Source organism: Hemitrygon akajei, chromosome 17 (genome assembly GCF_048418815.1).
Source record: "Hemitrygon akajei chromosome 17, sHemAka1.3, whole genome shotgun sequence".
NCBI lineage: Eukaryota > Metazoa > Chordata > Chondrichthyes > Myliobatiformes > Dasyatidae > Hemitrygon > Hemitrygon akajei.
Genome location: NC_133140.1, coordinates 59,720,972 through 59,734,027, shown reverse-complemented (window position 1 = coordinate 59,734,027; position 13,056 = coordinate 59,720,972). Strand labels below are relative to the sequence as shown.

At 43.2% G+C, this 13,056-nt stretch overlaps 1 protein-coding gene across 1 annotated transcript in view; it reads left to right on the top strand.

The window, feature by feature from the left end:
• Nucleotides 1-6,004: 6,004 nt before the first annotated feature.
• The window catches only part of piezo1 (piezo type mechanosensitive ion channel component 1 (Er blood group)), a 285,867-nt gene continuing 278,815 nt past the window's right edge, over nucleotides 6,005-13,056 (top strand). Inside the window, exon 1 of the mRNA XM_073070242.1 lies at nucleotides 6,005-6,614. Within this exon, the coding sequence (XP_072926343.1) occupies nucleotides 6,551-6,614 (64 nt within the window). The 5' untranslated portion in view covers nucleotides 6,005-6,550. The remainder of the gene's footprint in view (nucleotides 6,615-13,056) is intronic.

Genomic DNA, 13,056 nt, shown 5'->3' with positions numbered 1-13,056 from the left:
GTTTAGGGTGAGAGAGCAGATATTTAATAGGAACCTGAGGAGTAGAGGACATGTGGAAGGAGTTAGTTGTGACAGGTACATTAAGAACATTTAAAAGATACTTGGATGGGTGTACGGATAGGAAAGGTTTAGAGTGATGTGGGACAAATGTGGGCAGATGTGACTACCTTAGATGGGAACTTCGGTCAGCATACACCAGTTGGGCTAAAGGACCTGTCTCCCTGCCGCTTATGTTGCCTCCCAGCTGCCAGGGTCAGGGGGGTCTCAGTCTGAGTCCACGACATTCTAAAGGGGGAAGGTGAGCAGCCACAAGTGTTGGTACATAGGTAGGAAAGGTGAGGAGGTCCCGAAGAGAGATTTTCGGAATCTAGGTAGAAAGCTGATATAGAAGCTCCAGGGTAGTAGTCTCTGGATTCCTGCCTGTGAACACACCAGTGAGGGTAAGAATAGGACAATTTGGCAGATGAATGTGTGGCTGAGGAACTTGTGCAGAGGGCAGAGGTTCAGATTTATGCATCATTGGGATCTCTTTTAGGGAAGGTACGACCTTTACAAAGAAGGTGCATTACCCCTGAAGCTGAGGAGGAGCAATATCCTTGCGGGCTGGTCTGCTCGAGCTGTTTGGGAGGGTTTAAACTAATTTGGCAGGGGGATGGGAACCAGAATGATAGTGCTGACGATGAGGTAACAGTATGTAGTGAGACTGCTAGCAAGGAGAGGCAAAGCTGCAGTCATCTGGATGAGTTGCAATTTAAAAGGTGGACAGAATTGAAAAGAATGAATACAGGACTGACGGTGTTATATTTGAATGTGTGCAGTATATGGAATAAGGTAGATAGCACAGTTGCAGATTGGCATGTATGACATTGTGGACATCACTAAATAGTGGCTGAAAGAAGATTATAGCTGGGAGCTTCATGTCCAAGAATATATATATTGTATCAAAAAGTCAGGCAGGTAGGTAGAGGGGGTGGGGTGGCTCTGTTGATTAAAAAATGAAATCAAATCTTTAGAAAGAAGTGACATAGGTTCAGAAAGTGTAGAATCATTGTGGGGAAGGCTAAGAAACTGCAAGGGTAAAAAGACCCAGAAGGGACCCAGACCTCCAAAAAAATAGCAAAGATGTAGTCTACAAATTACAATGGCAGATAGAAAATGCATGCCAAAAGGGCAATGTTAAGATAGTCATGGGTGATTTAAATATACAGGTGGATTGAGAAGGTCAGGTTGGTGCTGGATTCCAAGAGGGGGAGTTTCTAGAATGCCTACAAGATGTCTTTTTAGAACAGCTCATGACTGACCCCACTAGGGTATCAGATGTTCTGGATTGGGTGTTGTGAGATGAACCAGAATTGATTAGAGAGATTAAGATAAAGGAACCCTTAACAGCCAGTGATCATAATATGATAGAATTCAGCCTGCAATTTCAGAAGGAGAAGCTACCTCAGACAGGATGAAGAGGTCAATACTCCCCAATGCCATTAGGCTTTACAATTCAACCGCCAGGACTTAAGAACTTTTTAAAAGCTATTATTAATGCTTTTTGAGATAGTGATTTAGATGCATATCATATTTTTTTACTGAGTTAAGTATTGTATGTAATTAGTTTTGCTACAAGAAGTGTATGGGACATTGGAAAAAAGTTGAATTTCCCCATGGGGATGAATAAAGTATCTATCTATCTATCTATCTATCTATCTATCTATCTATCTATCTATCTATCTATCTATCTATCTATCTATCTATCTATCTATCTAAAGCTAGATGTATCAGCATTACAGTGGAGTGAAGGGAATTACAGAGGTATGAGAGAGGAATTGGCCAGACTTGATTGGAAAAGAAAACTAGCAGGGATGATGGCAGAGCAGCAATGGCTGGAGTTTCTGGAAGCAATTTGGAAGGTGCAGGATATATACGTCCCAAAAAGAGAAAACGGCAAGATGACATAACCATGGCTGACAAGAGAAGTCAAAGCCAACATAAAAGCCAAAGAGAGTTCATATAATAAAGCAAAATTTAGTGAGAAGTTAGAGCATTAGTAAGCTTTTTAAAAACCAACAGAAGGCAACTAGAAACTCATAAAGAAGGAAAAGATGGAATATGAAGATAAGCTAGCCAATAATATTAAAGAGGAGACCAAACATTTCTTCAGATACATAAAGTGTAAAAGAGAGGCGAGAGTAGATATCAGACCGCTGGAAGATGATGCTGGAGAGGTAGTAATGGGGGAGAAGGAAATGGCGGTGAAACGAAATAAATATTTTGCATCAGTCTTCACTGTGGAAGACACTAGCAGTATGTGGGAAGTTCGAGAGTGTCAGGGGATAGAAGTTTGTGAATTTGCCATTACTAGGGAGAAGGTTCTTAGGAAATTGAAAGGTCTGAAGGTTGATAAGTCACCTGGAACAGATGTTATACACTCCAGGGTTCTGAAAGAGGTGGTTAAAGAGATTGTGGAGGCATTAGTAGTTATTTTTCAAGAATCAATTAATTCTGACTTGGTTCTGGAGGAACGGAAAATTGCAAATGTCTCTCCGCTCTTGAAGAAGAGAGCAAGGAAGTAGAAAAGAAATTATAGGCCAGTTAGTCTGAACTCAGCAGTTGGGAAGATGTTGAAGTTGATTATTAAGGTTGTGGTTTCAGGGTACTTGGAGGCACATGATAAAATAGGCCATTGTCAGTATGGTTTCCTTGAAGGAAAATCTGCTGGAATTCTTTGAAGAAATAACAAGCAGTCTAGACAAACGAGAATCAGTGAATGTTGTGTACTTGGATTTTTAGAAGGCCTTTAACAAGGTGCTATACAGGAGGATGTCTGACAAGTTAAGAGCCCAAGATACTCGCATGGATAGAGCATTGGCTGCATAGCAGGAGGCAAAGAGTGGGAACAAAAGGAGATTTTTCTGGTTGGCTGCTGGTTTTCCACAGGGGTCTGTGTTGGGGCTGCTTCTTTTTACATTACATGTCAATGATTCTGATGATAGAATTGATGGCATTATGGCCATTTACGGATGATATGAAGATAGGTGAAGGGGCAGGTAGTTTTGAGGAAGCAAAGAGGCAACTGAAGGACTTGGTCAGATTAGGAGAATAGGCAAAGAAGTGACAGATGGAATACAGTGTTAGATACTGTATGGTCATGCACTTTAGTAGAAGAAATGAAAGCATAGACTATTTTCTAAGTAGAGAGAAAATGTTAAAAATCTGAGGTACAAAGGGACTGGGGACTCTTCATGCAGGATTTCCTAAAGGTTAATTTGCAGGTTGTGAGAAAGAGAAATTTGCAGGTTGAGTCAGTGGTGAGAAAGGCAAATGCGATGTTAGCTTTAATTTTGAGAGGACTAGAATATAAAATCAAAGGTGTAATGCTGAGGCTTTATAAGGCACTGATGAGGCCTCACTTGGAATATTGTGAGCAGTTTTGGGCCCCTTATCTAAGAAAGGATGTGCTGACATTAGAAAGTGTTCAAAGGAGGTTCATGAAAATGATTCTGGAATTGAAAACTTATCATATGAGGAGCACTTGACAGCTCTGGGCCTGTACTCACTGGAATTCAGAAAAATGAGGGGTGATCTTATTGAAACCTATTGAAAGCTGAAAGTTGGTGTGGAGAGGATGTTTCCTATGGTGGGGGAGTCCTAGACCAGAGGACACAGCCTCAGAATAGAGGGGTGTCCCTTTTAGAATGGAGATGAGGAGGAATTTATTTAGTCAGAGATTGGTGAATTTGTGGAGTTCGTTACCACAGGAGGCCCAGTCATTTGGTATATTTAAGGCAGAGGCTGATAGATTCCTGATTGATTGGGGCATGAATGGATACGGGAGAAGGCAGAAAATGGATTAGCCATGTTGAAATGGTGGAGCAGACTTGATAGGCCAAATGGCCTAATTCTGCTCCTATATCCTATGACTCTGTGATAATGTATATTATATATGTATTTTATACATATCATCATGTAGAGCTCATTTGTGAAAGGTAACGTGGAACCTTAATGTAGTATAAACAAACTTTGACACCAAACTTGCAAAGTTAAGGAGTTAGAGAAAGTAATTGGGGGACCTCCTGTTGTTTGAGGCTAGGCAGCTGAAGACAGTTTCTGTGTTTTGCCTGACAATTAATGGGGTTGCAGAGAGCTGGGGATATCTCAGAGTAACACACACAATGTGTTGGAGAAACTCAGCAGGTCAGATAGCATCTATGGAGAGGAATAGATAAGAGGAACATTCCAGAGACTGACTTCAGAGAAATGTCAAGACCTTGGAGAGTTGTGGGGCTGAATGAGGTTCCAAAGGTTGGGTGGAGCAAGGCCTTAGTAGAAGACCATATTGGTACAACCGTGCCTTAAATTTACCAGGGAGTCCAGTTTTGTCAATCTTCTTCAGCCACTCTTCAGTCTGCTTTACAGTGTCAGTGGTGCTGGTGCTGTCCATCATTGCTGTATTAAACCACTTTCCAAGACATTTTACTGTGTTGTCCTCTCTAGATGGAATGACTTCTCCCAGTACTTGAAAACTGAACTTGCTAGTAATCTTGCCCTTTTTGATCACCGTGCATCTGGACTTCCCGGCCTTGAAGGTCACCCTAGCCTAAGTAGCTACATTGTCCAGGGTTTCCAATACCTATCTTGATGGACATGGGTTACAGTGGTTACTATGAACCCCCATACTGCAGGTTGTCAGATCCCCGGCTCCACCACTGGTAACATCTGCTGCTGCTGATATGTGGATGTTCATACCCATGACAACAAGATGGGGGAGATGGGACAGCTGGTTGGAATCTCTCTTTGGAGATCTTGCCACCTGTTTGTAAAGTGGGCTGAAGTGGAGCATAGCTTGAATCTTACGTAGCTTGTGCTCACGTCTCTGGCAGGATATAGTAGTGGTCCAGGCCAACCTGGATGAGGACGTGTGGAATTGATCTGTAGACACTGTTAGGTTGCCTTTCTTCTGCCTGGCCTCATGGATCAATTGGGGTATGCTCAGGGAACCCAGGAAAACCTGGGATGCCACCTTTCTGGATGGATGTGTTGATACAGTGGTTCTCCATTATGTAAGAGGTCAGCCTTCTCTCAAGCACCGAGAAGAATATCTTGCACTCCACGCTAAGGAGGGAGATTGTCTTAAATAGGGTGATTGTGGAGGAATTTTCTTCCTTGGGAACAAAGCATTTTTCAGCCATTTTCTAGCTTGGTAGGATAAAGCCTTTGGTCCAAATCTCCCTCATTATCTTCCACAACCTCTGGATGAATTCTGGGTACTTCTTTTATAGCTTATAGGGTATATCACTCTGTCCTGGGGTGGCAGATGACTTCTCTCTCTTGATGATATCCTGGACCTCCTGCCACATTCAGCTCAGTTACTGAGAATCTTGGTTGGGGACTTTTGGGGTCCCTGATTCTTCTTTGGAGACGTTTGGGGGTCCCTGATTCCTACAGCGACCGCTGTGTGATCCCGCAGAAACTCCTCCACCTCCAGCTTTGGGCGCCTGGTTAGGGTGCCAGATTTTCTCTGGCTGGTGAAGCTGAGTGGGATTTGGAAAGAGGACATCGGCAGCCAAGTTGCACGTGCTCTGGTTTACACAGGCTGCAGGTTCAGTTTAGTTTATGCCAAATACGCCCGATCAATGCAGTTCCTTGCCAGCATGAAGCCTACAGAGTAAACTGTATACACGATAATAAATACATCATTAAGTATAGCGTCCACCGTGAAAACAACGACGCACGGCAGAGCAAGAAGAAACGTTCAAGTGATAAAAACGGACTATAATGCGGCAGCGTCACGGGGTTGTGAAACCGTCTACCAAGTTATTAAAACCGGCGGATTGATGTTCGTTTATCCTTATTATGAGACGGTAAGAAAATGGAAAGGGAAATGCGGGGGTGGGGTGAGGTGTTCCTAGTTTATTGACAGCCGCTATTGAACAAACAAGTAATTCCCTCAGTAGGTGGCGATATCATTCAAAGTGGAAACCTGTGAAACATCTGTCAGGTTTTCCTGTCAGGGGATCATTACCGAGGCTGCAACCGAAGTTTGACGTTAGTGACGTTACCCCGCTCCAGAAAGGCTGCACTTTTATTTTAGCAGCATCTCGTGTCGCCAATTCCAGCCGGCTACAGCCAGGGAAGTTACTGGACCTGGTTGGTTTCTCGGAGTTTACTGGCAATAGCCGAGAGGAGTTCAGCGCCACCGATCCGCCCACTCTGGCGCTGAGACGTGCCGAGGCGGGAGGAGCCCGGCTGACACTCCTGAGCAAGCCAAGTTTGTCAAATGCACTTCACTCCTTCGCCCGCGTTGGGAGGTGGGATGAAGCCGGGGCGTGCGTCCGTTCGCTCCAAATGAGGGGGCTTACTGGTGGGATGTGAGCATTGCCAGGAGTCGGTGAGGACGAACCGGAACCTCAGCCCACTGCAGCCGCACATGTGCTTGTGCTGCCCGCAGCCCCGGGGCATGACAGTTCAGTAAAGGAGGTTGCCGTCGGTCGGTGATGGTTTCCTGACTTGAGAGCAGTGTGTGGAGTAATTGGGCAGCGAGAGGCCGGTGCCCGTGAGGATGGAGCTACAGGTGCTGAGCGGCTTCTTCTACTGGCTGCTCTTGCCGCTCTCCCTCTTGGCGGGTGAGTGTTGTTAGTGGCGTGTGGTGATTTCTCCCGGGCACTCGTTCATCAGGGAAAGTTGTGGCTGCAGTAACTTTTTCCAGTGATGTAACCGTGTGCCCCCTCTCGGGAATGCGAGAAGCGTTTCTTTTAAAATCGCACAATTCAATCTTCCCTGCTCTTAACCCCACCCCTGCCTCGAAAGCAGCGAGCCCCTTCTCAACTTTGAAAATGCTCTCGAAACACGTGTGTAATGAAAGTTTACGGGTAATTTGTTGCGACTAACGGATGGAAGTAGTTTATTCCATGATCTCTGAAATCAAAGTTAACATTATATGGTCCCAGAAATACCCTTCCATCCTCAAGTTCTACTACGCAGTGTGGTTGGTTTGAATCGATTTTTTTCTCAATGTGTTTCACAAAAGTCCAGAATATCATTTTGTAAGGTTAATATACCTGTATATGACGATGCAAACATTTCAGTTGGCATTTAGGATATTTCACTAAGATCATGCAAATCTACGAGGAGGGTAGTAATGGGGAAAAAGGAGAGAATCTGCAGATGCTGGAAATTCCAGCAACACACACAAAATGCTGGAGGAACTCAGCAGGTCAGGCAGCATCTATGGAGAAGAGTACAGTCGACGTTTCGGGCCGAAACCTTTTGGCGGGATTGGGTAGTAATGGGACCCATTTCCACTCCCTACCACAACCCGTCCCCGCCCAAACTAGGCTGATGGGGAACCCGTTTTTGATTCTGCTCTGATATGATAACTTCAGAATTCCTGTTTTATGTCAATCAGACATCGCGGACTTGACCAATACAAAAGAAATTGGAGCGAACATCCTTTTTTTTAAACAAAGATGCATTTCCGACTTGTATCCCACATGGTCATGGTTGTTTGCTGGGTGGAAAAGATTACTGAACTTGATGGCTGGGTGAAGAAGTTTATTTAACAGGTCCATTTGTTGCTGAACCGTCCGGGAGTTTGAGATAGTCTCGCCATCATATTGGGCTTGTGGAGCCATTGGTTCAATAAAACTTCATCAAACTAACTTTTTGTTAGAAAGAACAATAAAAATTGCAGATTCTTGATGTGAATTTTGTCTTTGTTACATTGGTAGCTATGGTGAGTGCTCTATTAAAATATAACTGTAAAGATAAGATCTGCATAAATGAGAATCAGGATATGGACTGAGTTCAGTTTATGAGAAATACCACAGTGCTGGGAAGAGCTTTCGCCTGGCAGAGCAAACTCAAGGAAATGAATCCAGTTGAGCTGAATCTTGTTTCTCTGAGTACTACGCAAGCACACTCATCAACCATTTTACTAATTACATACAACACTGAACAGTACAGGATAATACCTGCCCTTTGGCCCATGATGTTGAAAGGACCAGATGGGGTGGATGTGGAGAGGATGTTTTCTGTGGCGGGGGTATCCAGAACTAGAGGGCACAGCCTCAAAACAAAGGAGCAACCTTTTAGAACAGAGATAAGTAGGAATTTTTTTTAGTCAGAGAGTAGTAAATCTGTGGAATGCTCTGCCACAGACTGCAGTGGAGGCCAAGTCTGTGGGTATATTTAAGGTGGAAATTGATAGTTTCCTGGTCGGTCAGTGCATCAATGGATATGGGGAGAAGGCAGGTGTAGGGGGCTGAGTGGGATCCAGGATCCGGGATCAGCCATGATGGAATGGCGGAGCAGACTTGATGGGCTGAATGGCCTAATTCTGCTCCTCTGATTTATGGTCTTATGCTGTGCTGATCCTTTAACCCAGTCCAAGATCAAACTAACCCTTCCCTCGCACATAGCCCTCCAATTTTCTTTTATCCATGTGCCTCTCCAAAAGTCTTTCAGATGTCACGAATGTATCTGCCTCTACCACCATCACCCTTGGCTGAGTATACCACACACCTACCACTCTTCATATGTAAAAGAAACTACCTCTGACATTTCCCCTGTATTTTCCTCCCAACACCTTAAAGTTAGGGTCTTGTATTTGCCATTTCTGCCCTGGGAGAGTGTCTCTGGCTGTCCACTCCTGTAGACCTCTGGCAAGTCACCTCTCATCCTCCTCGTAAAAGAGCTGGGGGAGTGGCATTGCTAATCAGGGGAAGTGTCACAACTGCAGAAAGGGAGGATGTTGTGGAGGGATTACCCACTGAGTCAGCATCGGCTGACGTCAGAAACAGGAAGAGAGAAACGACTCTATTGAGAGTATTCTGTAGGTCCTCCAAAAGCAACAGTGACATTGAGGAGTAAATTGGGATGCAGATTTTGGAAATGTGCAAAATAATAGGATGGTTGTCATGGGTAGTTTCAGCTTTCTTGATATTGATTGGCACCTTCTTAGTGCAAAAGAGTTAGATTTGTTGGATGTGGACAGGCGGATGAGAGGAGAGGTCATACTAGAGCTATTATTAGGCAATGGATCTGGTCAGATGACAGACCTCTTGGTAGGTGAGCATTTGAGAGATTGTGACCACAACTCCCTGACCACAAACAAGGTTAGGAGCTGATAGTATGGGAAAGTATTAAATTGGGGGAAGGCTAATGACAATGGTATTAGGCAAGAACTTGGGAGCATAAATTGGGAATGATGTTTTCAGGGGAATGTGCAACAGAAATATGGAAGTTGTTTAGGGAGCACTTACATGGAGTTCTAGAAAGGATGCTAGGGTTAAGGAATCATGGTTGACAAATGAGGTGGAACATTTAGTCAAGAGGAAAAAAGAAGCATACTTAAGGTTTAGAAAGCAAAAATCAGAGAGAGCTTGTTGTGACTGTGATGGAAGTTACTAAAGCTGGTGATATAGAAGTCTTTATTCATCATAACAAGCATTCTTCAGGAGACAGTCATGGAACAGTCTCTCCAATCCAGAAGTACATCGTACTTTTATATCCTTAAGATCAATGGTAACGGTAGACAATTCAATACAGGTTCAATAGTTACAATGACATCATTTACTTTAAATCTTTGGGTTGACAATATTCCCTTTGAATTGCATGTCTACCTTTGCTGAGACAAACTAATTGCAAACTTCTCTGAATTTACATAATGTTCACAATGTTACTATGGTGCAAATTCTTTAAACCCATAGTTGATGCAGGGCAATTAACTAGATCCCATTGTCTTAATGTTTGGCTGATGCACATGCAATCTTTTAGAGTGCGGGCCAGCCTGTGCTTTTAACTTTGATTTACTGCTTGCAATTTACAATAAAGACTGAAGATTGGCTCCTGCTTGAGTTAATATCTGCTATATTCACATAAGTTTAGAATACTCCTTAACAGGGCACTTGAGAGTTATAAGGCAGAGAGGAAGGAACTACCCTTGACATAGGAGAATTCAGGGTTATGGGGAAAAGACAGGCAGGTAGCCCCTGATCTTATTGAATGGCGGAGCAGGCTCGACAGGCCAGATGGCCCACTCCTGCTCCTATTTCCTCTGACGTAGTAGAGCTGGAAGGGGACTTGAGAAGGCCTTGGTGAATAGGATTAAGGAAAACCCCAAGATGTTCTATACGTGTGTAGAACAGGAAAGTGACTGGAGTGAGGTCTGAACCAATCAGGGATAAAGGGGGAGCATGTCCCTGAAGGTGAAAGAGATAGGGAGGTCCTCAATGAATACTTTGCTTCAGTGTTCACCAGGGAGAGGTACTTTGAGATCAGCATAGAACAGGCTAATGTGCTGGAGCATGATGAGGTTAAGAAAGAGAATGGGTTGAAGCTTCTGAGAAGCTTTAGGATAGAGAAGCCTCCGGGGCTAGTTGGAATGTACCCCAGATTACTACAAGAAGTGAGGGAAGAGATTGTTGGGGTGTTGACAATGATCTTTGCAAACTCCCGGCTGCAGGAGTAGTACCAGAGGATTAGAGGGTGGAAAATGTTATTCCTTTGTTCAAGAAAGGTAATAAGGATATTCTGGGAATTGTAGACCAGTGCATGCTGAACTAATGCAGAGGATTCTTAGGGTGAAGGTTTACGAGCAATTGGAGAAGGATTGTCTTATTAGGGACAATCAGCATGGTTTTATGAGGGGCAGGTCATGCGTCACAAGCTCGATGGAGATTTTTGATGAAGGATAAGTGGTGGAGGTGTTGTATATGGATCTCAGTAAGGGATTTGACCTAGATTCCCCATGATTGGCTCATCCTGAAAGTTGTGAGGCATGGGATCCGTGGCATGGGATTCTTAGCAATGTGGAGGAAAGGTCAATAGCTTGCTCAAAGTTGCTGTGCAAGTTTATAGGGTGGTTAAGAAGGTGTATGGTGTGTTAATCTTCATTAAGTAGAGAGGGTTGAATTCAAGAGCTGTGAGATAATGTTACAGCTCTATAAAACTCTGATTGGACCACACTTGAAGTCTTATGTTCAGTTCTGGTTGCCCATAGGAAGGATGTGGGTGTGTGTGCGTGTCTGCTTGCTTGCAAGTTGGAGCAATTATTTCTGTCTTTATCTCCACATAAAATGTGCAGCATGTTTAACATTGACATTTAGGCTTTCAAAGTTTTTCATTCTAAAGTGACAGATATTCTAGCTGGGCATTATATATGTTTGTTTATGAGTTTGAACTAGTTGAATGGTCACATGCTGTAAGTGACTAGTCAGCAGCGAATTAATTTGATTTTTACAGATGCATGGGATGATACAATGTAAAAATGAATCAAGATTCTTTATACAGAAGGTTTGGAAATTATCACATCAGCTAAAATTACAGCTTATGACAATTATATCAACAAAAAATGAAAATAGTTTGTCATCAAATATAGATTTGAAAATTATTTTATTTTGAAAATGAAAACTGGAATTTAATACTATCTTAATACAAATTTTTCATCCATGTCCCTTCATGGAGGGCCTGAGGTAAGGAGAGATGGGATAGGCTGGGACTGTCTTCCCTGGTTGAGGGTGACCTTAGTACATAAAAACATGGGGGGTAGAGCAAAGAGGTAAACGCTCATGCTCAGTCTTTTTCGGAGGGTAGAATTGTCTGGAACTAGAGGGCATGGGTTTAAAGTGAGAGGGACCTGAGAGACAAGTTTTTCCATACAGAGGATAACACATCAATAACTTATCAACCTCTGCTTGAAATGTACTCTATGACTTGGCCTCCATTACTGTCCATGGCAACGAATTTGACAGATTCACCACCCTCTGGCTAAAAAATTCCCCTAATTTATTTTCTAAATGTCATCCCTCTGTTCTGATGTTGTGCCCTCTGGTCCTTGGCTCACTCACTATAGGAAACGTCCTCTCCACATCTACTCTATCGCGGCCTTTCAATATTCAATAGGTTTAAATGAGATCCCTCTCATTCTCATAAACTCCAACGAGTACCGACTCAGAGCCATCAAATGCTTCTCAAATGTTAACCCTTTCTTTCCTGGAATCATTCTCATGAACCTCCTCTGTACCCTCTCCAAGAGGCCAGCACATCTTTTCATAGATAAGGGACCCAAAACTGCTGACAATACTCCCAAGTGCAGTCAGACCAATGTCTTATAAAGCCTCTCAGCATTACATCCTCGCTTTTGTATTCTAGTCCTCTCAAAATGAATGCTAACATTGCATTTCTTTCTTACCACTGACTCAATCTGCAAATTAACCTTTTGAGAATCCTGCACAAAGTCTGCCAAGTCCTTTTATACCTCAGATTTTTATATTTTCTTCCTGTTTAGAAAATAGTCTGCACCTTTATTCCTTTTACCAAGTGCATAGCCGAACACTTCCTAACACTGTTTTCCATCTGCCACTTCTTTACCCATTTTCCCAATTTCTCATAATTCTTCTGCGTACATCCTGCTTCCTCAACACTTTCTGCCCCTCCACCTACAAACTTGGCCACAACATTATTTATTTCGTCATCCAAATCATTGACATACAATGTGAAAAGAATTGGTACCAATGCCGACCCCTGTGGAACATCACTAGTTACTGGCAGCCAACCAGAATAAGCCCCCTTTATTCCCACTCTTTGCCTCCTGTCAATCAGCCAATCTTCTATCCATGTTAGTATGTTTCCTGTAATACCATGGGCTCTTATCCTTTTTTAAACAGCCTGAAGTATGGCACCTTATCAAAGGCCTTCTGATAATTCAAGTGAACAACCTCCACCAACTCTCCTTTCTCTATCCTGCTTGTTATTTCCTCAAAGAATTCCCACAGAACTGTCAGGCAAGATTTCCCCTAAAGGAAACCATGCTGACTAAGGCCTATTTTATCATGTGCTTCCAAGTATCCTGAAACCACATCCTTAACAAACAACACCAACATCTTCCCAACCATTGATGTCATGCTAACTGGCCTAAAGTTTCCTTTCTTCTGAAATCCTCCCTTCTGAAAGAGTGGAGTGACATTTGCAATTTTTCAGTCCTCTGGAACCATTCCAGAAGCAAGTAATTCTTGAAAGATCATGATTACTGCTTCCACAATCTCTTTAGCTACCTCTTTCAGAATC